This window comes from Gorilla gorilla, chromosome 5 (assembly GCF_029281585.2).
Source record: "Gorilla gorilla gorilla isolate KB3781 chromosome 5, NHGRI_mGorGor1-v2.1_pri, whole genome shotgun sequence".
Taxonomy (NCBI): Eukaryota; Metazoa; Chordata; class Mammalia; order Primates; family Hominidae; genus Gorilla; species Gorilla gorilla.
Window position 1 is genome coordinate 111,494,313 of NC_073229.2, and position 24,069 is coordinate 111,518,381.

The 24,069-nt window shown below is 40.0% G+C and overlaps 1 protein-coding gene across 1 annotated transcript; it reads left to right on the forward strand.

Annotated features, from left to right (window-relative positions):
* The first annotated feature begins 18 nt into the window (after positions 1 to 18).
* On the forward strand, positions 19 to 23,480 carry C5H6orf163 (chromosome 5 C6orf163 homolog). The gene is made up of 5 exons (XM_004044379.4): positions 19 to 3,060; positions 6,628 to 6,722; positions 8,221 to 8,328; positions 14,313 to 14,515; positions 22,976 to 23,480. The coding sequence occupies exons 1-5, from the start codon at positions 2,913 to 2,915 to the stop codon at positions 23,409 to 23,411; spliced, it is 990 nt and encodes a 329-aa protein (XP_004044427.1). The 5' UTR covers positions 19 to 2,912; the 3' UTR covers positions 23,412 to 23,480.
* Positions 23,481 to 24,069: the final 589 nt, after the last annotated feature.

The following is a 24,069-nucleotide window of genomic DNA, read 5'->3' on the forward strand; positions in this document are numbered from 1 at the left end:
TTTTACAGAGTGGCTACAAGTTGTAGGACAGTCTTTGTGTGTGCTGAGCGTCAACAGCTGCCTGGCTATGTGTTGATGTTTTCATCCTTTCTTTGTTGAATGAGGGTATAACCATCAAAAATAAAATACCTTTCAAATAGTCCGAAGATTCTGAACATTGAACTTCACCTGATCCAATCCTGTCAGTTTATGGTTAAGACAATAGGCTGAGAATGGCTAAGAGATTTACCAAAGATCATGGAGATTCTCCAGTCAGGAGTAGAACCTGTATCTTCTTGCTCTAAAGTCTAGGGATCTTTTCACCATACTATACCACCTTCTATGTGTAAATGTGCACATAATAATAAAGCAGCCACATTAGCCCTTAAAAATAAGAAGTTTAGATCTTAAGTAGAGAAACACTCCTGTACTTTAAAACAGAATTATGTAAAGGACTGTTAACTGCCAGCTCCCTCACAAGACCATCAGAACAACCTGATGATCAAACAAAACTAAGCTTATTAAATCTACTGCACTAAGGGGAAATACCACTTTTACAAAGTTAGCTGTATTTAAGAATGGGATGGTCAGGGGAAGATGTTAAAGTGTTTTGGAAGTCTGAGTTCAAGTGATTAAAGAAGGGTCTTTCAATGCAGGAATCTGGTTGAGAATGGGCAAGGTACCTGACGTAACAGATTAGATCTTGAAGCAAGTCTTGATTAGTGAACTATTGTTCGATAAATGTTAAGTGAACTCTTTGCCCAGGGGAGTAGTCTAATCTTCTGATGGAAGAGCTGTTTGCCTAGATCAGCAAGCTGTCCAATTGATAAATTGTTTTTCAAGGATTTCCTAAGGCAAACACTGAAAGTATTTATTGGTTTTACAGCCTTATCTTCCATAGGAGGCCCAACTCTTCCAATTTGCCAGACACTAAGGAAGTTCAGGACTTTCAGTTTTAAAACAGGGACAGTCCCAGGCAAATCAAGGCCAGTTAGTTATCCTTCCATCTGGGCAAGAATTTCTAGTAACAGATAGGAAAGTCATTGGCACAAGTAGCCTCAGTTCTCAATCCAGATAATTAACTGTGTGGATGCAGTAATCCCCATTCTTCATACTAATTCATCTCTTTGTTTTTAATTCCTCTCCAAGTCCCAGTTAACCCTTTTCTTGAAGTCAAATCTGGCACAATTTGGTAGTTACTTAAGGTCATCAGCCAGTTATCAGGCCGTATGTGTTAATATAAATTATAGAGTAACTTGTGGTACACTTAGCTCAGGGCCCTATGGGAGTCCTATTGTTGAAATTAATTTCACTGATGGCATTCACTTATTATAAAATAGTCCTGCCAAGTAGATGCAGCATATGACATTGTCAGGCAATTTTTTAAAATTCAGTTACTTGGTATAATCAGTTGCACAGATTTTTGTGATAGGTGGAATTTCTATGGCTGTTTATCTAAAATTATAGGATTTTTTTAAAACCAGGCTTAGTAATTTCGAATGCTGACTTGATGAAAGTAATTTCTTCTTCAAGATACCATGATATTTCCCAGTTTTATTACCATGGCACCAACACATCACGTTTATTAAAAACCTAAAAGAAATTAAGCTACCTCCATTGCTGGCCTTAAAAGAAATTAATTCTTTAAAAACCAATTTAAATCAAAGTGTGGTAGGCTGACTAATGCTCTCCTTCCCTGCAAAAATGTCCAGATCCTAATCTCTGGAACCTGTAAATATGTTACTTTATATGGCAAAAGGGACTTTACAGATATGGGTAAGTTTAGGATTTTGAGATGGGGAGATTATCCTGGATTATCTAGATGGGGCTGGTATAATCACCAAGGTCCTTAAAGCACAGCAGAAGATCAGAGGAAGAGAAAATGTCACTATGGAAGCACTGGGGGAAAAGGCTATATGATGCAAGGCCATGACCCCAAGGAATATGGATGGCCTTTAGAAGCTAGAAAAGGCAAGCAAACACATTCTCCTCTCAAGCCTGCAGAAGGAACCAGCCCTTCTAACAACTTGATTTTAGCCCCTAAGACTCATTTTAGACTTCTGATCTCCAGAAATGCAAGAGGATAAATTTGTGTTACATTTAAGCTATGAAGTTTGTGTAGTTTGTCACAGTGGTGCTATGGTTTGAATATTTGTCCCCTGCAAAACTCATGTTGAACTTTAATCCCCAATGTGGTAGTATTGAGAAGTGGGGCCTTTAAGGGGTGAGTGAATTCATTCATGGGTTAAGGGATTGATGGATTATCATGGGAGGAGAACTGGTGGTTTTATAAGAAGAGGAAGAGAGGCTAGCATGTGAGCTCAGCCCCTGGCCGTGTCATACCCTATACCACCTCAGGAATCTTCAGCGAGTTCCCACCATCAAGAAGATTCTTCCCTGATGCAACTCCTCCACCTTGGACTTCTCAGCCTCCATAAACTGTAAGAAATAATTTCATTTTTTTTATAAGCTATCCAGTTTCAGGCATTCTATTAGAAGCAACAGAAAACAGAGTAAGACAGCAGCAATAGGAAACTAATATAGAAGGTATCAGGAAAATGAATGGCTGTATCATGCTCCCTTTTGTCATTATTTGAAGTTGCTTTTATGAGCAAAGCTTGTCTTACCTAGCAACAGTTGCCAAGTAAGTTAACAACTTAATGCTAGAGTCTGGGAAGGAGCAACTGCTTAAATCTTCCCAAATCTGGTGCCCATACCTTCTGTGGCAGGGGCTTTTAGCACCATTCTTTAATGTTAGACACATAACCACTACCTAATCATGTGAACCATTTAATCCTTACCAGCCTCTAGCATTATCCTAAAACCCTGAACCTCTTCCAGCTTTCTTAAACTTTCAGCTTTTCTTAAAACGACTTTTTCTGATTCTAAGATTATTTTAACTGTAAATAGGAGAAGACATCTGAAATTTAACTATGATCAGAAATTCAGATTACAAAAACTTTGTTTGCTGTGCTGTTTGTAATAAAATAATTCCACCAGCCCCTTTTGGAAAAACCTTCAAATGGATCCATGAATACAAGCCACTTAAGACACGCTTTTACACTCACAAAGACATACTAGGTAAGTGACTTTATTGTTTTCCTTTGTTCTAATGCTTCATAGCCTTATGTGTCATTCTTTCTGTTACATTGACTTTTATCAGCTTTTTTCTCTTCAGAGTTGCTTGTCCCTACAGGGATATTTGAGGAGAGTATGGGTTGGAATACAGCTTCTCCACTTAACAGTTGTATGTATTGGGCAGGGTATTTAGCCTCTCAATCTGTTTCCTTATGTGGAAATAAATATACTAATACCTATCTTACAGGTTGTTATGAGACTTTAATGAAGTATTTGTATCTATTATAAATCCTGGCACATAATAGTAAATGTGAGTTCATTTTGCCCTTGGCCATACTTGAGCACCTTTCAGTATGTGTAGGAGAAGAAATATTATCTCTAAATAATACCCTAATTGGATGGGCACAGTGGCTCACACCTGTAATCCCAGCACTTTGGGTAGTCGAGGTGGGCAGATCACTTGAGGCCAAGAGTTCAAGACCAGCCTGGCCAACATGGCGAAACCCCGTCTCTACTAAAAAAATTTAGGCAGGCATGGTGGCGTGCGCCTGTAATCCCAGCTACTCGGGAGGCTGAGGTAAGAAAATTGCCTGAACCCAGGAGGTGGAGGTTGCAGTGAGCTGAGATCATGCTACTGCACTCTAGCCTGGGTGACAGAGCGAGACTCTGCCTCAAAAAAAAAAAAAAAAAAAAAAATTTTAAAGTACCCTAATAAATGGGTAAAAGAAACTATATAACCTTTAAATAGTAGCTGGTGGCATAAAACTAGATACATAGAGATAACATGAGGACGTTTACTGTACATACGTATGTATATATAATAAGCAAATCAAATTGTACTATAGGTTTCCATCTCCCTTTATCCCCATAAGAGTTTTCAGTCTGACCTTGAGCCTTGTAGGTATTTTCCTGAGAACTCTCAAAATACTTCTCTGATCCTCTCTTCCTTTAAAATGGTAAACTAAGGGTGATTTCATTTCACTCCTGATATTTGAAAATATAAGAAGCTGGAGAGCAGAGGTGTTTGGAAAAAAAAACTAAAATGTAGGGGGAGATCAAATTGGAATCATCTTCTAAAAACATCAATTCCAAAATTGTTTCTTAGCATTTAGTAAGTGCTTAGTATGAATGATTCATTATGATCTCTAAAGTGACTTTTCATACCCAGGACAGTGTATCTCCATTCTTAGATATACCTTAATGATTGATTCCTTATGCCTTATGGAATATCTAACCCAAACCTTAAGTGGATAAGTTAAATCTATTGTTAGAAATTAATCTTTTCTATTCAGTGACCTTTGTCATTGAACTGTTTTAAGTTAAAAAAAAAAAAAAGAAAGTCGAAATTCTCTGTTCTTTATAAGCATTTTGAAATGTCCATAGAAGAGCTAGTGAGTATTTCATAGGACGATAATTCTCAATCCTGGCAGTGCACTATATAGAACTTTGAAAAAAAATATTAATACAGATATCCAAACACAGACCCACTGGATTTAATACTAATATAACACAGAGCCACTAAATTAGGACCTCTACGGTCAGGACTAAGCATGTGTATTTTTTCCTTCACATTTAAATAACCTTTTTTATTTCAAGATAGTTTAAGACTCACAAGTTGCAAAATAGATCAGAGTTCCCCTGTACCCTTCATCCAGCTTCCACTGATATCTTACGTAATCCTGGCACTTTGTCAAAGCCAGAACGCTGGCATTGAAACAATACTATTAACTCAGGTACAGACCTTATGTACACTTTTTCCCCCGGCATATAGTTTTATGAAATTTATCATGTGTGTATGTTAATGTAACCATCACCACAATCACAACATGGAGCTGTTCCATCACCACAAAGGAACTCCCTCGTGTTACCCCTTAGCTGTCACTCTCTTCTCCCCAAACTTGAACCCCTGACAACCACTAATCTGTTCTCTATCACTATAATTTTATCACTGAGAATGCTATCTAAAGAATCATAGATTATGTAACCCGTTGAGATTGGCTTTCTTCACTCAGCACAGTGCCCTTGAGATTCATCCAAGTTGTTTATCAATAGTTTGTTCCTTTTACAGTACGTGCATTTTAAAAAAGCTTTGCAGGGATCCTGTTGTACAATCAGGGTTGAGAACAACTAATAAAACCAATGGGATTTAAACATGAAAGAGGATAGTGGTAGCCTACACTTGTATCACATTTTTATGAAGTTCAATACGTTGATGGTCCATGCTTAGTCACATTTTGTCCTAGAAAATCTTTTCTAGTTATTTCTACACAGTGTTGGGCTTTTGCAGTATGTGTCCATCTCCACCGTAATATATGCTGCCCTGTGCTTTTAAGATTCGCTGATGAACTAGTAGGAGACTCTGTGCCACCAAACATATACTTTTAATTGCTAGTGACAGAAACATAACTCAGAATAGACTGCATGAAATGGAATTTCTTGACTCTTTTAACAGAGAAACCCAAGGGAAATCTGGCATCAAGGCTTTCAATCTGTCCATGCTTACCCTTTTAGTGAGTTGGCTTAATGGTTTACTGCTGCAGCTAGACTTACTCCGGCAGCTGGGAAAGGAGGAATGTGGATCCAGATAGCTCTAAGAATCTATTACCTTCAGCTTAGAAATCCCAGAGGAAGACCATGGTGGCTCACGCCTGTAATCCTAGCACTTTGGGAGGCCGAAGTGGGCAGATCACTTGAGGTCAGGAGTTCGAGACCAGCCTGACCAACATGGTGAAAGCCCGTTTCTACTAAAAATACAAAAATTAGTCAGGCATGGTGGTGGGCGCCTGTAATCCCAGCTACTCAGGAGGCTGAGGCAGGAGAATCACTTGAAACGGGAGGCGGAGGTTGCAATGAGCCGAAATGGCGACACTGCACTGCAGGCTGGGCTACAAAGCAAGACTCCCTCTCAAAAAAAAAAAAGAGAAATCCCAGTGGAAAAAGACCTGGCTGTCTGATATTGTGTGGCCCTCTAACCTCTCTAGACTTTTATTACCTTGTCTGGGTAGAGAGGATATTATTATGGGAATGTTATTATTTGGAAATCAAATTAGATCATTGACAGAAAAATAGTAAACTTCTACCCCTTAGCTCACTCCATACTGAAGCAGTTAAACCCGCAAAGAACCACACGCTAAAGAAAGGCATGTAATATGTTGAAGGCATTCCACTTCCCTTCTCCTGATGCTAGCCTTAGCACCCAAATAGGAACAGGGAGAGAGAGAGCTGTATAGTGTGCTAAGACCTCTTGAATATTCACTCATCATTCTACTTTGGGTGTACAAAATGTGTCCCTTTCTTCAGGGCATTTATTTCACCTCCCCAATTGTCTGCTGTGTGGACTGGGTGTGATGAGGGGAATGACCAACTCTATCCAGGCCTGACAGTGCTGTGAATTCCCTCCTAATCAGAGAAAATCTTACTCTTTCAGTGGGTATCTTTGAAATATATATACTGGCATCTCCTAAAATATGTGTCTCCTAAATAGCCCTCATAAATAACTAGATAATGGTGGAAAGGAAAGCCAGGAAGCAGTCGGTGGAGGTTTGTGACCATTGCTCTTCAAATACACAGATATTGGGGCAAATATTCTGAAAAAAGAAGAGCAGTTTCAAGAAGATATATTCAGAGAACACATTGCAAAAGCAGAAGCTGAAGTATGGGCTCAGGTAAAAGAAGTTACACGTCAACCTAAAGTCCATCTTTACCATTCTTTCACATTTTGGATTTGTCTGAAACAATTGTATAGTGCAGTAGTCAGAACTGACTGAATCCTGGCTAGCTGTGGGACATTGGGCAAGTTCTACAACCTCTGTAGTCTTGGTTTCTTCATTGTAAAAAAGTAATAATAGTACCCATTCTGTGGGATAGTTGGGAGGGTTCAGTGAAATAATATGCCTGGCACACAGTAGGTGCTTAGTAAGAAGCCGGCATCATCAGGAGCTTCCTTCCTTCTCAGCTGCCCTCTCTGTATGGAGGACTCCTGCTCCCTTTATTTTGATTTGATTGAAACCAAAACTAAAAAGAAAAAAAAATGTCTAAGAAAACTCCTTGTTGATAGTTGTTTCTTATGGCCTAACATTTAATATATAGACCATCCATTTGTGGAGCATGTAACACTCCTGTTTCCTCAAATGCTTCATTATGGCCTACTCCCCTTTTCCACCCCTCTCTCCCAAATCCTTGATACCTCGTCCATATGACTGCTGAGCACTATAAGGGCAATTTGAATATCGGGGCTCACAGTAGGATCCAAGGTATCAAACTGAAGCAAAGCCTCAGTCCTGTAGCCCCACTTCTTCCAATCATAGAATGACATCAATAACTTCCCGTAAGAGAATTACAGCTCCTTGAGAGCAGAACAAACCACAGTGCTTAGAAAAATGTTTCTCAGTTTCTTTATAAAATAGACATTATAGCAAATAGTATTAGCATTGCTCAGTATTCATGCCAGCAAAAGCTTGCTATGAAAATATTTTGAACATACATAATGCTCCAGTTCTTTATGAATACTCCAGTTCTGTATACCCCAGATTTTGATTTATCTCAAAATCTTTGTAGTCATCTATTTTTATTAGTGGTAAAATTCAAACTGATTGTGAACCGTCAATTATACGTCATAATACAAGGCGATGCTTTTGTAAATAGTCTACAATTTGAATGTAAGTTGGTCTAGTGTTCTGTGTATTCTTTTCAAATAGAGTTAAAGTTCTTTCTGAAGACTGAATGCGGGGGACCTGGATGGTACTCTGCCTCTTTACTCAGCTCCTTCTAGCTTTGTGTGTCTTTTCATTTCACTGTGTTTTCCAGATTTTCCACAATGCACATATGTTACTTTGAGAGTCAATCAAGCAAGAAATAAAGTGCCAAAGAGAAAAGGCAACCCAGCAGCCTACATACAGTAAAGAGTAAAGCTGCCTTGCCTTTAGCGATTCCAAAAACAGCAAGGCTAGCTCTGGATTGGGATGCATTAGAGCATCTCTGGCTAAGGCAGACAGTTTGCTATGGGAGGTTTGAGATGGGAATGGGGCAAGAAATTAGGGACTCCATGGTTGTTGCTAATTTTCAGTAAACTTGAAAACCTGATTTACCAACATCCTAAATAAGCCAAGTTTCCCTGTGCTTATTCTGATACATTAATAGATAAATGGACTCTTTCTTTCAAAGGCTAATGAACGTCAAAAACAAGCAGTGGAGAAAGCACTTGAAGAAGCAAATGACAGACACAAAATTGAAATTCAGATTTTGAAAGAGGAACATCAAAAAGATTTACAGGTTTTTATAGTGGCTTATTTGTTGTCTTTTAAAAGTAATTACATTAGTAAAAAGAAAAGTTGGCAAGGGAATGAGAAAAAAATAATAAGGAAATCTAGACTGGTGTTTCATGGCCATTAGCTGGGATCCCCTGGGAGGTTCTCAGAAGAGATGCTGAGCTCTCTAGAGCAGTGATGAATAAGTGAAGAAGAACCCCATAGCTTACTTCCCAAGGGAAGCTTTGCCTGACCAACCTTGCCTTGCCACTCACACACTGTCCATGACACCCTGATCTTTTTCATAGCAGTCTTCACCATTGTAATTAAATAAATGATTGTGTGGTTAGTTGTTGAGTGTCTGACTCCCCCACATGACTGCAGCTTTCAGCAGGGGTGTCTGTCTCATCACTGGACTAGCCCTGGTGCCCAGCACAATTCCCTGACTTAGTAGGTGCTCAAATAGTTGAACAAGTGAAGCAGGCTGTTCTCCTCCTTCTCTGATTGCATCCTTTTTTCTAAATTTTGCATTTACTGTACTGCCAAGAGGGACATCTGAGCTGTCCCTCAAGAATTTAATGCAGGGCCAGATGTCACAGATGAAGGTTACTAACCTGTAGCCTGTTCAAGTACATGACTCTAGGTAACTTACAAACTTTCAGGTGGAGACCCTAGGATTCATTGTTAGTTCAGTACCTCGATTACAAAATCTGCTCAAAGGAAAATGTTACAGAACTATTTTCACATTTTGGTCAAGGGAGGGACAGGACAGGATAAGGTACAAGTATGACAATACACGGGCAGAAGCTGGAGGAAAGTGACAGAGGTCCAGACCCAGGTTTGGCCTAACTTAGGAACAGTAATGAGCAGTTCAGGGACTGCAGGCCAATTTATTCGTTGTTGCAACAATGAGCACCTACCATATATTAGATCTGTACCGGGTGAGATAAAATCAACTGTCTTTACCCAGAGAGGACTTGCTGTCAGGAAGGGGAGCTCCTCCCCATGGGTCCTGAAGGCTAGCGGGATGCTCCCTGCTTCGCTCCAGTGGCCTACCTCAGCCGGGGTTGGTATGGTGTCTGAGGGGTTGGCTGTGGTGGCCCATTGCCCATTCCCCATTTCAGTTCAAAATGTGAAGAGCATTTATAGCATGTCTTAGGCAGGCCTGCTCTTCAGCTGCTATGTACAAGTATGGCCATACTGGCAATTAAAGTATTAAAATACTTCTCTATCAGTTGATAAATAGTTACCCGCTAAGCCCTCTATCACCTTGGTCACCCTGGTTGCTTCCCCAGCAGACTCCTGGACCTCTCCCAATCCAGCAATTTAAAAGGATAACTCATGGCTTGGCAAGGGGCTCCAGTTCCCTGCTATAATGCTGCAGCCAGAGGCCATTCAGATAGGTGGGCCCTACTGTGCTGGTTGACACACATTTTGAATGTCCTTCCTGGCATTAGGTTGTAAAGACATAAGGAAGATGTGATTCCTGTTTCAAGGTTCACATGCTAGTCTTTCTTTAAATAATGTTATTGTACCCCACGCAGACTTTGAGTGGAGTTGAGGTACTTAGTGCATCAGTAGAAAGAAGCCCTATTTAAAGGTAAATAGTTAAAGGGGGATCGACCTTCCTGAAATATTTGTCCGGGGGTTGAGAATTTAAATTTATACCACCATTTCAGATATTTTTTATTTATGAAGGAATGATTTGTCTAAGAGTAGTGTGTGGGGTTATTTCAACCTGTTATATCTGTAGGATACCAAGATACAGACATCAGTACTACTTCTCAGGGCTTGTCTGTGAACCACTTGCGTCAGAATCTATTCACTTGGGGTCCTGACATACAGATTCCTGAGCCTCATTCTGACCTACAGACTCCATCAGCATCCCAAGTGATTCTCACACACATTAAAGTTTGAGATTACCAATGTATAGCAGAAAACCAAGTTCCTCTAGAACCAAATATTAAATTCTGATGTGTCAAGACCACCAGGTATTACTCTTACATGATGTTAAGAGTTTGGTGTGTCTCAAATGCATGCTGTTAGATAAAATTTCTAGATCTTATTTGATGGATAGGTAATCTTTTGAAAAGGTGTTTATATTATTGAAAGACAATAATATCAAAAAGTAAATGAGAAGATGAAAGCTAAAGGAAAAAGAAATGAAAAACTAGAGTAGAAAATATAGTAAAGTCATAGGTAAATTTAAAACTTAAAAATGTATATATGCCATGATGTCCTGTGCAATTATCACTGATTGGGCCTTGAGCTTTCTGGCAGCCAATGCAAAGAGGGAAATGTTGTGACTCACCATGCCCATAAGGTACAGGCAAATTAGGCACTTGAGAGGCTCGGATATTCCTAGTTATGAAACCTCAGAGCAATATCTCCTGAGGGGGACATTATGTAAAACTGCCTGTCAAACATCTGTACAGTTAACGTGATGGAGTCCATGAATCTGTTTCTTACAATATCTCAAAATGTGGGGTGACTCACTCAGTAAAAGCATTTCAGTAAAAGCAATTTATTTCAATGTAAGGTCTCCTTATATTAAATAAGAACATTGACAAACAGCAGGTTACTTAATTATTTTTGGAGCTTTAAATATGTATTCCACATGCTATGTGAGGCAGTAAATGAATTTTGGTTTTATTAAATCATTACATAAAAGAGGGACTGAGTTCAGTTATCTGAATTCCTAGTTAGTAATTAGGAATCAGATAATTTCTAATTATCTGAATACCTACTTCACAACCCAGCCAAAATAAAGGGCTGGAATGTCATTTTTAAATTCTATGATTCAATAATTTATTGTACATTTAAAAATGACTGAAAGAGTATAATTGGATTGTTTGTAACACAAAGAAAGGATAAATTCTTGAGGTGAGGGATATTCCATTTACCCTTGTGTGATTATTACACATTGTATGCCTATATCAAAATACCTCATGCACCACAAAAATTGAAAATTAAAAAAAAAACAACACAATCACTTTGCGCCAAAAAAATTCAGGCATACAACAGTCTTACACCACCCTATTGACACTGGCTTTTTTTCCTTCTTCAATAGATGTTTGCAAGAGTTCCATTAAATACATTTCATTCTGAAAAAAATATTGATTCATATAGGAATATATTATGGTAGTACTTCACCTGTCTTAAACTCAACCACCACCCAGCAGTCTGAATTACTGAGAATGTACTTGAAAACCCAGAAGTAAGTTAAAATATCCCCCTAAGGAGTTAAATAAAGGCCTCTGACTACAAGAGAATAACTCAGGCTTATTACACACAGCAGAACCTCTTCACCCCCACTCAGATGTCATTATGCTTATTTGGCAACCTAAACCCAACAGACTTAGATGCTTGATTTTTTTATTTTGTTTTCTTTTCTTTTGAAGTGGAGTCTCTCTGTAGCCCAGGCAGGAGTGCAGTGGTGTGATCTTGGCTCATTGCAACCTCTGCCTCCTGAGTTCAAGTGATTCTCCTGCCTCAGCCTCTCAAGTAGCTGGGATTACAAGTGTGCACCACCACACCCAGTTAATTTTGTATTTTTAATAGAGACAGGGTTTTGCCATGTTGGCCTGGCAGCCAGGCTGGTCTCGAACTCCTGGCCTCAAATCATCTGCCCTCCTCAACCTCCCAAAGTGCTGGGATTATAGGCATGAGCCACCACACCCAGCAGGGTTGCTTGATTTTTCAATTTGGAAATAGATTAAATATTGGAAAGTAAAAATAACAAAAAGGGGCTCACTGATAGAAGCTACAGCAGCATCCTCAGCCTGATGGCAAGTAATTTTCTTGTTCTTTGAAGAAAAGAAAAAATTTGATTTGATACCTACAAAGAGCAAAGATTAAATTTCAAAAAGCAGAGTAATCTGGAGTCATTTATGACAGATACAAGTGGCTCTATGAACTTCAACAATTATTAAATGCCACATGAAGTTTTTGGCCCAGTACAATCATTCATCTTTGTCTACCAAGCCTGGATCATTAAGAAAGTGTTAGATTGTTTCAAAATGTTCTTTTTATGGTGTTAAAGACATTTAGAAACATTTCCATTCAAAATATTCTTTTGTCAAAAAAATTTTACTGATTTAAGAGACAAAGCCTTCTGCAGTGTAGGAAACCCAGCTAGCATTTCTAAATGGCCAATGTTTTCCTAAAAAGATTTTCTAAATACATGAACTGAGGCCACTTGGAGAGATTCTTAAAGTCGATTTCTGGTGTCTGTTTCATTTTTTAACTTTTCACCCTTGAAGTAGCCAAAGTGAGAAGTTGAGAACTTTTTCTCCTGAAAAAGCTGAAAGGTTTGTCTTAACAAATATTTTAATTGTTGAAATAATCTTCTAAGAAGCTGAAGCAATTTCAGTTTCCCTTATAATTTAGAGTTCTCTTGACTTTCTCTCAGCTTCAGCTGAGGATTTTCTCTGGATGCTGTAAACAGAGCTGGCTCTCTCAGGGGCTCCCATAGAAATGGTGCTAAAGGGAGTTGAGCAATCTTCAGCCAGGAGAACTCTTACTGGTTTTATTCCTTTCTATTCTGGGTAAGATTTCATTTAAAGAAAGGATTCTGCAGCTATTGAAAAAGAAAGAAAACCCACTGTACTATATTTTACAAGACTGTACAATTGATGAATCTCTTGAAAGACTCCAGCATCACAGCCAGGAATGAAGTGAGAAACTGGCAGTCAGCAATCCTGGCTTCTATCCCTAGTTCTTCCATTGATGTGCTATATGAAATAACTTAATTTCTCTATGTTCTTTTGATGTCTTCCCAAATAGAGATAAACATTTACCTTTGGGCCGGGCACGGTGGCTCATGCCTGTAATTCCAGCACTTTGGGAGGTCAAGGTGGGCAGATCACTTGAGCCCAGAAATTCAAGACAAGCCTGGACAACATGGTGAAACCCTATTTCGACAAAAAATACAAAAATTAGCCAGGCATGGTGGCAAGTGTCTGTCGTCTCAGCTACATGGGAGGCTGAGGTGGGAGGACTGCCTGAGCCTGGGAGGTGGAGGCTGAAGTGAGCTGTGATTGTGCCATTGCACCCCAGCCTGGGCAACAGAATGAGAACCTGTCTTAAAAAAAAACAATTACCTTTAAATGAAAGTTTAAAAATACCTGGACAGAATGAATTGCTCCTCCTCTTTATAATGTTATATTTCTACATATTGTTATATTTCTGTAACTGTATTGCACAGTTAGGTTGTTGGCCTCCTTCACTAGACAGTGAATCCCTTGAGGACTAAGATCCCCACCTTCTTGTATATGTAGCTTCTGGGCCTCAGAGTGCCAGGCACACTGTGGATTTCCAAAATGGTGATAGGGTTTTCCTTGAGCACAATTTGTGCCTCTGTTTTCCACAGGTCTTGGTTTGACTAGTGGTTCCTCTCCTTATTTGGTTGAAGGCCCTCCTCAGGTCCTCCTTCCTGGAACAATGGAGCACTTATTCCTGTCCCTTCCCTGAAGGAAAAAGGGCCCCACAACACTAATAAGCTGGAATGCTGAAAAATGGTGGGGACAGGTGAGCAGATTGCTGTGACTGTCATATCATGCAATTTTTTTCTGCCAGAACCTCAGGTTCCCTCCTACCCGGGAGACACGAGGCATAGTAATTATTTATGCCATTTTCCAGGACTGGCTTACTAAAGCAGAAATGCATTATGTAATTATGTATAGTGATAATATGATACTAGAATATTTAGACAATCAAGAAAAAAGACTTTTAACCCTACCCCTCTAACCCAACTATTTTCTTTTTTCCATATTCCCTTTCAATATTATCTACGTAGATATTTATGCTACATAGTTTGTACATTTTTGGTTCACCTAACATCATATAAATAAAAGTTTTCCATATCATACACACTCTTCTTTTAAATCATCAGTGTTAACAGGTACACTTGCTAGCAGATAGATAAAACTGTGGTTTAAATAGCCTCCTAATGTGCAGTTTTAAACATCAAGTCTGTAATAGCTAAACCTAGTTTTGCCATTGCTTCAGGAAGTGACAGCTAAAACTAAGACAGAGATGTATCAAAACATGGATGACGAAATGAAGAGAGAGCACTTGGCTGCAGAACAGCGCATGGTCCACAGAATCCAAAGGATTATGATGGAATGCCACAGAGAGAAGGTTGAAGCTGTGGAGAAAGCCAGGGCTGAAGAAAGACACATCGCCCAGGAAGCAATCCAGGCCCAGAAAAGGTATTCCAGAGAACTAATTTACAAATTAGTAACTTCCTTTATCAAAATCAACCTGGAGAAACAGATAAGGTTACAGTACATAGGTAGATATTGCCCAGTTTTTGTGTTTTTACATTTTTATTATGGAAAATACCAAACATAGGGAACAATTTATATTGTAGAGTATGTGTGTGGTTTAAAGAAAAATAATAACATAAATACTCAAAAACCTAACACCCAGCTTAAGGGACTGAAAATTGCTGTTTTCTAAAGCTCTTGTGTTTCTTCCTCAATCATATCTTCTTCCTGTCCCTGCTTGAAAGATAGCTACTCTCTAAATATGGTATTTTTCATTCTGTATCACCAGTTTTAAGAAGCCAAGGACAGGAATCAAGAAACAGTTTCCCATAAACACATCATTAAAATCAATCTTCACATTCTCTAGCCTAGATCATACACTATTGTGTTTGTGTTACTTTTTGGTCTTTTTCTTATTATGCAAGTAATATATGTTGCAAAAGAAGTTGACATTATGGAAATATATAGAGCAAAAGTTGCAAGTCCTGATGCATTGCTTCCCCTACCCCCTCCCTGCCTCCCAGAGACAGTTATTTTAAACAATAGAGTCTATATCCTTCCATGCCCTTTTGATGTGTTTATAGCCATATGTATGTGCATAATCACAGATCAGATCATACATATATATATTTTAAGAAAACCAAGGTAACTATTTCTATATGTGTAATGATTCTTTGCTGGAACAGGACAGCAGTTAGGAGCTCAGGGATTGTCAGGTGCAAGAGAAAAACCATAATTTCCAGATTTTTTTACCAGGTCATTTACCTGCCCATGATCACTGATTTGTAGCAGCAGAGCTGAGACTGAGACCTCCCTATTTGGCCTCCTAGTCTGTGACTGGTCCCTTTTGCTTTGCTGCTTGAGTTAACAAACAGATCCATTTCTATATAATTAATGGGTAAAATCTTTTTCATTAGAACTCTTTAGAACAGGGACACAGGTAAGATCCTGGAGGAGGTACAGATAAATGAGAATGAGAGCTGCAGCTGTGACAGTTTAACTGGTACCTCTCTTCCTGCACAGACTGCAGGTCATTGTGGAGGTAGAAGAGGAAGATGAGAGGGGATACCAGGAGGGGGTTAGGGAATGAGTCATGGCCCAATGCACTGGAAGGTGGATCCTCTTTTCTTTTCTCTCCTGCCAGCCATCTGCAGGAGCTCTGTCTCACCTGTGGGAGCCTCTGGGTCCCCTCCTCACACACACTTGCGGTCTCCTCCCTCTCTTGCTAGATTGTTTTTGCGCCCCCTCCAGCCCTTTCCTCTGTGAGGTTTGATGGAAGGTTTTCAATGTCTGCCTTTTATTGAATCTGTAGACTAGGATTAAGGAACTGCCATGTGTACTGTTAAAATATATCCAGCTAGAATGCCCATTTTGTTTATTGATGTTTCCCAAGTGCCTGGAAGAAAGTCTGGCACATGGTAGGCATTCTTGAAATATTTATTGAACAAATGGTTTAAATTTCTTCCAATTAGTCGAAGCCACTCTTCAGCACACCAGATCTTATTTCTAGAAAATACTAGATTCCTCTGTTCTTTAGAGAATTTGCAGAAACTAATATATGGAGAGAGACCACTGTTGAGAATTCTATGCAGATTTTTTATTTTACTGTAAACTTTCATCAAGACTTAAGGATTCAGAACATTTATATATCATGAGAAATTTGTTAACTATACAGAAAACCGTTTTGAGGATTGAGGTGATTAGATTCTAAACAGATTGCCCAGGAGACACTGGACTCTTTCTCTTAAAGTTAAAAAAAAAAAAAGGCCGGGGGCAGTGGTTCACACCTGTAATCCCAGCATTTTGGGAGGCTAAGGCAGGCGGATCACGAGGTCAGGAGATCGAGACCATCCTGGCTAACAAGGTGAAACCCCATCTCTACTGAAAATACAAAAAATTAGCCGGGCATGGTGGCAGGCGCCTGCAGTCTCAGCTACTCGGGAGACTGAGGCAGAAGAATGGCGTGAACCTGGGAGGCGGAGCTTGCAGTGAGCAGAGATCATGCCACTGCACTCCAGCCTGGGCGACAGAGCGAGACTTGTCTCAAAAAAAAAAAAAAAAAATCTCTGTTTGTAAATGTTCTAATTGTTTTCTAGCCCAAGGCAAGGCATGAATGAAGTGACCACTCAGGATTTTTTGTGGTCATGGCTGTGATTCCTACTGACAGCTTCCCTTATTCAATTCCCAGCACATGTAAGGCCTTTTGTATATTCCTTGCATCTGGGTGTCCCTTCCTAGGAGATTGTATCATCCTACATATCTTCAGGCAAAGACCCTGGAGGGTTAAGGCCTTAAAGGGAAACTAAGCAAACTGCCAAAGGTCACAGAGGAAAGAGGTGACAGGGCCTGATTTGAACCCTGGCCTTTATGATGCCAAAGCTTATGACCTTCCATTATGCTACCTGCTTTACAGGTAGAGAAGCTATGTGAGTTTTCTAGAGGGTTTGTTCACTTCACCAGAGCTCATCAAGTACCTTCTGTGGATGTGGCACAAATTAAGGGCCCTTCCTCAACATTGTGTAAAATCACTAAAGCATGGCTGCCCCCAACAAGCAAGGCTGGATGGACTGGTACAAATAGCACATAGGTGCTGCAAGAGTTCAAAGTCCTGGAAAGATCAAGCAGTATGGGTGGGGTATGTAGTGAGGTAGGTTTTTTGGAGGAAGTTAGTCGTGGGTTGGGCCTTAAAGAGAAGGTAAGAGGTCCCACTTGTGAGAGAGGCAAACGAATGAGAACTGAATGAGCAAAGCCCATGGAAGGAGAAAGTATGATGTATAATGAGGCAGAGCCAAGGGGAGGTTCAAGAGTGTTAACAACCCGGGGATAGAAATGCACTGCTGAATGCTGGCATCTGGAGATGTCCCTCACCTGCCTAACTTCTGAAATGCCTGCAGTCTCCTGCCAGACCAGAGAGCCAGGGGTTCCCCATGTCCCAGGTAGAAAATCAGAACATAGGTTACTGGTAAACACAGTGGTTGTACCTGATTGAAATAGTGCTAACAGTCCTATAGTTCTAATGAAAAGTAGATTAATAGCTTATTTACAGACTAACCAGGCAAAGGATCAATTGCTACTATGGATTTTCCGTGGTTTATTTTTTCCCTATTAGTTAAGATTGAGTTGTTAGATATCAGATTATGTTTTTATTTAGTAAGTTGTTTTCATTCTCCAAGAGTCTGCTTTATAAAATATCAGACTGAATCCTATAAATTTGGACACACACTACAACTATTTTGAAAATAGTTACTTTTCTGGCCAGTGCCACCCTGAAATACGGTGTGTATTTCAAAATTACAAGTGTACAGCCTCATAAAGATAGAGATGCCAGAAGAACCTCACTGCTCACAGAAAGCATAGACATTCACTTCACATCAGAATGGGCATTGGGGGTTATGGAGCTGGACATGCCATTCCTTCTGCCAGATGCCAGCCAGTCATCGGTGAGCCTCCTTGATGTCACTGGTTGAGGTGGTTGGTCCAAATGCTGAACACCTCTGCTTGTCATGTTCTTCCTAATGTGGATCCAAAAACTCTGGGCCTTACCTTTGCCCTTGGCTTCTGGCCCTGCTCCTCCTCTGTGCGTGGTGATCCTTCAGATGTTTGAGGAGAGAGATTATGTCCAAGATTTAATTTGAAGAAGGGAAGGAAAAACCAAAAAGTACTAATACCTAGTTCTTTCACAGTTCTTTCTCATATGATAAGCTTTCTAGGCCCTCTTTCGATAAAAAAAAATACAGGTAGACTAATTTATGTACATTGAAAAACATTTTACACGTATCCCAAGAATTGGCTATTTTCCTATGGCAAATATTTCGCTTATGTTAAGAATCCTTTTTAAGCATGATTTTTTTGTTTTTTGAGAGAGTCTTGCTTTGTTGCCTAAGCTGGAGTGCAGTGATGCGATTTCTGCTCACTGCAGCCTCCACCTTCCAGGTTCAAGCAATTTTCCTGCCTCAGCCTCCCAGGTAGCTGAGATTGCAGGTACTCACCGCCATGCCCAGCTAATTTTTGTATTTTTAGTAGAGATGGGGCTTCTCCATGTTGGCCAAGCTGGTCTTGAACTCCTGACTTCAAGTGATCCACTTGCTTCTGCCTCCCAAAGTGCTGGGATTACAGGCGTGAGCCACCGCGCCCAGCCTCATTAATTCTTTTAAGCTTTTGTAATGTTTCAGTATAGCTGCTTTAAACTTTAGTGTTATTCGGCACAACATGTATTAGAGAGAGCTTCGTCTGTATTACCCACTTATTCATTCATACATTTATTGATTACCTGTTGTATCCACAACGGGCACCACACTAGGCAGGGGAGATACAAAGATAAATGGGCATTGCAGGTCACACCCTCGACACACTGCACCCCACCCCACTCCTGGCTTCAATTCCACAACTTCAGGAACTCATCAGAATGAAAGGATCAAATATTCAAGCACTAAGGCAGGCTGGGAAAAGTGGGGCTAGGCGCGGTGGCTCATGCTTGTAATCCCAGCACTTTGGGAGGCTGAGGTAGAAGGATCACTTGAGTCCAGCCTGGCCAACATGGCAAAACCCTGTCTCTACAAAAAATACAAAAATTAGCTGGGCATGGTCGCACATGCCTGTAGTCTCAGCTATTCCGGAGGCTGAGGTGGGAGGATTGCTTGAGCCCAGGAGGCAGAGTTTGCATGAGCCAGGATGGTGCTGCTGCACTCCAGCCTGGGCAACAGAGTGGGACCCTGTTTAAAACCAAAAAAAAAAAAAAGAAGAAGAAAGAAAAGTTGGAAAGATTTTTTAAAGTACCAGATTCTGTTAGCAGTAAGAGATTTTGATATCAGGGAGTCTGAAAGGGACTGTCATTGAGGGTGGGAGCTGGCGTCATCCAAGATATACATTATTGGATCACTTTTACCTGAGCTCAATTCTGGTAGAGCCTTCCAGTTAGCCCATAAATGAAACCTCCCATTTGGGTGAGAGGAAAGTCAGCCCCACCTGGCAGGAAACTCATGCCTGCTTATGTCAGAGGACACAGGGAGCACAGCTTCCTCCTTGGAGATTGGTCCCTGGTCATCACCCTGACAATCTCATCAACAGCCTGAGGATGTTATCAGACATCAGACTAAATCCTAAGAATGTGTGTCAATGCACACTGCCCACTCTATATACAGCATCACTTCTATTAATGGAACCTCCATTCTCCTGTGACCCAGGTTGAAAATCAGCAAGTTGGTTTTGATTCCTCTTTTTCCCATGTCCCCTATATCCTTGCAGTCACAGATTCTGGCAGCTATGACTTTTTAATATTTCCTAGCCTTAACCCATTCTCTCCCTCTTCCCAACCCTCTCTTTTGTCATTAGTTCAGACCCTCATCATTGCACCTCAAGAATATTATGAAATGATACAATTGATCTCTCTAGCTCACCCCACTAAGATTCAGTTCACCCACTGTTACCTGAATAACAAGTCTAAAATGTTATTTTTACTGTGCTACCCTCCTGACGAAAAATTTATAGTGCCCACTCATGAGCTTGAAACAGGTAATGATTAAGGGCAGGAACTCCCCAGCGTGCTCAGTTGTGTGACATTGAACAACAACTCACTCTTCTCTAAGCCTCCATTTCTCACCTGTTACAAGGGAATAGTCACAGGTTATAAATAAAAATACGTCAGGCACGGTGGCTCACACCTGTAATCCCAGCAATTTGGGAGACCAAGGCGGGTGTATCACTTAACGTTAAGAGTTCAAGACCAGCCTGGCCAACATAGTGAAACGCTGCCTCTACTAAAAATACAAAAATTAGCCATGTGTGGTGGTGCACACTTATAATCCCAGATACTTGGGAGGCTGAGGTAGAAGGATCACTTGAACCTGGGAGGCGGAGGTTGCAGGGAGCCAAGATGGTGCCACTGCACTCCAGCCTGGACAACAGAGCAAGATTCATCTGTAAATAAGTAAATAAAGTATCAGCTTCAATGGGTTATTGTGAAAATTAAATGAGATATCGTGCATGTAAAATGCTTACCACAGTTCCTGCAATACAGTAAGTACTCAATAATCATTACCCCTGTTATTAATATTGGAAATAGCTTAGTTGGTGGGAAAAGGAAGAAGAGAAATAGTATAGTGGCTACGGAGGCTAAAGAAAGATGTGATTTACTTCAAGACTAGGGAAGTCTGTCAGGTTTGAAAGTCAAGTGGAAAGACTCAGAGAAGATGAGAGAATTGCATCTTGGAGGATGGAATGTAGGAGATAGGGCCAGTGGTAAATCTTAGAAAGGCTGTATTAGACTGGGAGGCAGAGGGGGAGGATTTTTATTAACAACCATACATTTGAGATCTTAAAACCTCAAATCTTTGAGGTTCTGCTCAAACTATGTTAACTGCAGAAATCCACTGGAAATGTATCACAGTGGCTAAGAGCTTTTGCCCTGGTCTCAGACTGCCTGAGTTGTGTTGCAGATTTTGCCTCTTTAACTTATTAAACAAACTTAGTCCAATTACTTAACCTCCCTGAGCTCAATGTCTTCTTCATAAAAAGAGCACAGTAATGGAACCACACTACAGAATTGTTTTTGAGGATTCATTGAATTAATGTATGCATAGAATGCTCATTAACCTGCTTGGACATGGTAAGAGGTCAACATGGTTGGCTGCTATGAATTTTATATAATACCCTACATTATAGCCAGAAGTATATTAATCATTTAACAGTGCTTCTGAATATGTGGTCCAGAGACCCTTCAAGGTCCCTGAGACTCTTTAAAGAGGCAGTCCATGAGATTAAAACTATTTTCTTTTTTTTTTCCAAATTTTTTTTTTAATTATTATTATACTTTAAGCTTTAGGGTACATGTGCACAATGTTCAGGTTAGTTACATATGTATACATGTGACATGCTGGTGTGCTGCACCCATTAACTCGTCATTTAGCATTAGGTATATCTCCTAAAGCTATCCCTCCCCGCTCCCCCCACCCCACAACAGTCCCCAGAGTGTGATGTTCCCCTTCCTGTGTCCATGTGTTCTCATTGTTCAGTTCCCACCTATGAGTGAGAATATGCAGTGTTTGGTTTTTTGTTCTTGCAATAGTTTACTGAGCATGATGATTTCCAATTTCATCCATGTCCCTACAAAGGACATGAACTCATCATTTTTTATGGCTGCATAGTATTCCATGGTGTATATGTGCCACATTTGCTTAATCCAGTCTATCATTGTTGGACATTTGGGTTGGTTCCAAGTCTTTGCTATTGTGAATAGTGCTGCAATAAACATACATGTGCATGTGTCTTTATAGCAGCATAACACTAAGACTTTATTTGCCTTTTTCACTCTTAGTCTCCTATGAATATAAAATGGTGTTCTCCAGGGGTTTTGTGATGTGTGATATCACAATAAATTGAAACAGTATGAAAATTCAGCTTTTTACTAATAAGCCAGAGATTAAAGAGTTGTGCAAAAAAAAAATTAGGCTGGGTGCAGTGGCTCATACCTGTAATCCCAGCACTTTGGGAGGCCAAGGCGGGTGGATCACTTGAGGTCAGGAGTTTGAGATCACCCTGGCCAACATGGTAAAATCCCATCTCTACTAAAAAATACAAAAATTAGCTGGGTGTAGTGGTGCATACCTGTAATCCCAGCTACTCTGGAGGCTGAGGCATGTGAATCACTTGAACCTGGGAGCTGGAGGTTGCAGTAAGCCAGGGTCAGGCCATTGCACTCTAGACTGGGTGACGGCAAGACACTGTCTCAAAAAAAAAGTTAAATTATACCATTCTTCTCAAGAAATATTTCATTGTTTTGGAAAATGTTTTTCATAAGAGATTTTTAATATTTTTAAAATGTCTCCCTTTTAGTTTATATAACTGTTAATGTCAATGCCTATAACTCATATAAACAAAAGCTCTTTGGCTTCCTCGATAATTTTGAGACTGTAAAGAGCTCCCGAGACCAAAAAGCTTGAGGTGACTGTCATAGAGTATTGCTCAGATAAAATCAAGATTAAAGCTAAATCTATCCTGTGAGTATAAGGATTTTTCATCTCTGGCTAAAGGTCAGCAGCTGGATTAATATAAAGAAATACTTTCTCTGCAGAGTTTGGAACTCTGACCCTTATCTCCTCATTTTTAAGCACAATGCATGTATATTTTCCTGAAAAAGGTGGTCTCAGGTTCCTAAAGTTGCCGTTAGATGTTAGACTAGTGGCCTCACCCTAGCCCACAGCAGGGAAGTACATAGGAAGCCTCCCTGCTCTGAAAATGCGTTTTGTTTGATAACAGCTAATGCAATCCAAAAGCTCATCCGTATCAGCCTGTCTCGGGCTGGTGGCTCATCTCAACAATTGCTCATTCATCTTTGTTTAAAGATGAAATTATTTTGTTTTTAGTGGCCAATCCATCTAAATTATAAATCCATATTATCTTTTGTAGCAAAGCCGTGGAGGAAATTGTGAATACTGGTGTCACAGTTATTAAGGATGAGAAGACCAGTGTGGCCCGACTGATGAGGGAAAAAGAACATGAAATGAACATCCTCTATGGCATAGCTCAGAGGCAGAGGCAAGAAGAGGTACAGGAAGTGCTTCAAGAAGCAGAGAAAACACATCAGGCCACTCTTGGCAATATGATGGATAAACTGGCTAACACCCAGGGGGAGCTGCTGTCTATAGCAAAACAACTGGGAATCATGACAAATTGGAAAGATTTCCTAGAGGAGGAATTACAGGAAACCAGGATGGCATTTCAAAAATACATCAATTATACCTTTCCTAAGCTTTCACCAGGACATGCAGATTTTATTCTGCCAGAAAGAAAGAAAACACCTTCTAATCTTGTTGTTAAGGAGAACAAAACAACTCTTGATTAGAAGTCTTCAGTTGAAATTTCACTACAAAAGACATCATTCCAGACTAAATAAATTTACTCAAAAACCATGTATTGATTCCCCAGCCTTGTGCAGGGTACTATTGGGCTATAAGAATTTTCATGGAAAACCAAAATATTAAAAAGCACATTCCAGATTATAGTGAGCCAAGTCTGAGAAGAAAAAATAGTGAGAGGGAGCAAACTGATTAAGAAGGGAAAGGTTTCTTGGATGAAGCCTAAACACACTTCTGTATCTGTCTTTATTCATTTCTACATCAGACATATAATTAATTATTTCAGCATTTATTGCCATAGAAAACAAGTAAAGGAAAGTGTTCTTAGGTTGTTCCTGTTTTGGGCAGGTGTGCTAAGTTCCAGTAGAGAGATTATCATTTGGTGAATGCAGTAGCATTGTGAATTTAAAAAAGCAATTTCTCTCAAATTCAGTAGGATAAAATTTAAATTCTGGGACTCCCATATAAAGTAATTCAGGAAGGACTTGCTACCCACACCACAGGCAGGTTCAGTCACTTGGTGGGTGTCAACTCAATGACCACAACCAAAGAAGATTTAGCAAGGGGATTTTATTACTTATAAGGAGTAAGGAGAACACCAGGGATAGTCCCCAAAGCAGTGTCTGCCTGAGCTGGGGGCTGGGT

Excerpts from the sequence above, each read along its gene's own strand:
- C5H6orf163 (XM_004044379.4), top strand. The coding sequence starts at position 2,913 with ATGATCAGAAATTCAGATTACAAAAACTTTGTTTGCTGTGCTGTTTGT. Across the intron at positions 3,061-6,627 it reads CACTCACAAAGACATACTAG|ATATTGGGGCAAATATTCTG; the intron begins GTAAGTGACTTT and ends TCAAATACACAG. Across the intron at positions 6,723-8,220 it reads AAGCTGAAGTATGGGCTCAG|GCTAATGAACGTCAAAAACA; the intron begins GTAAAAGAAGTT and ends TTTCTTTCAAAG.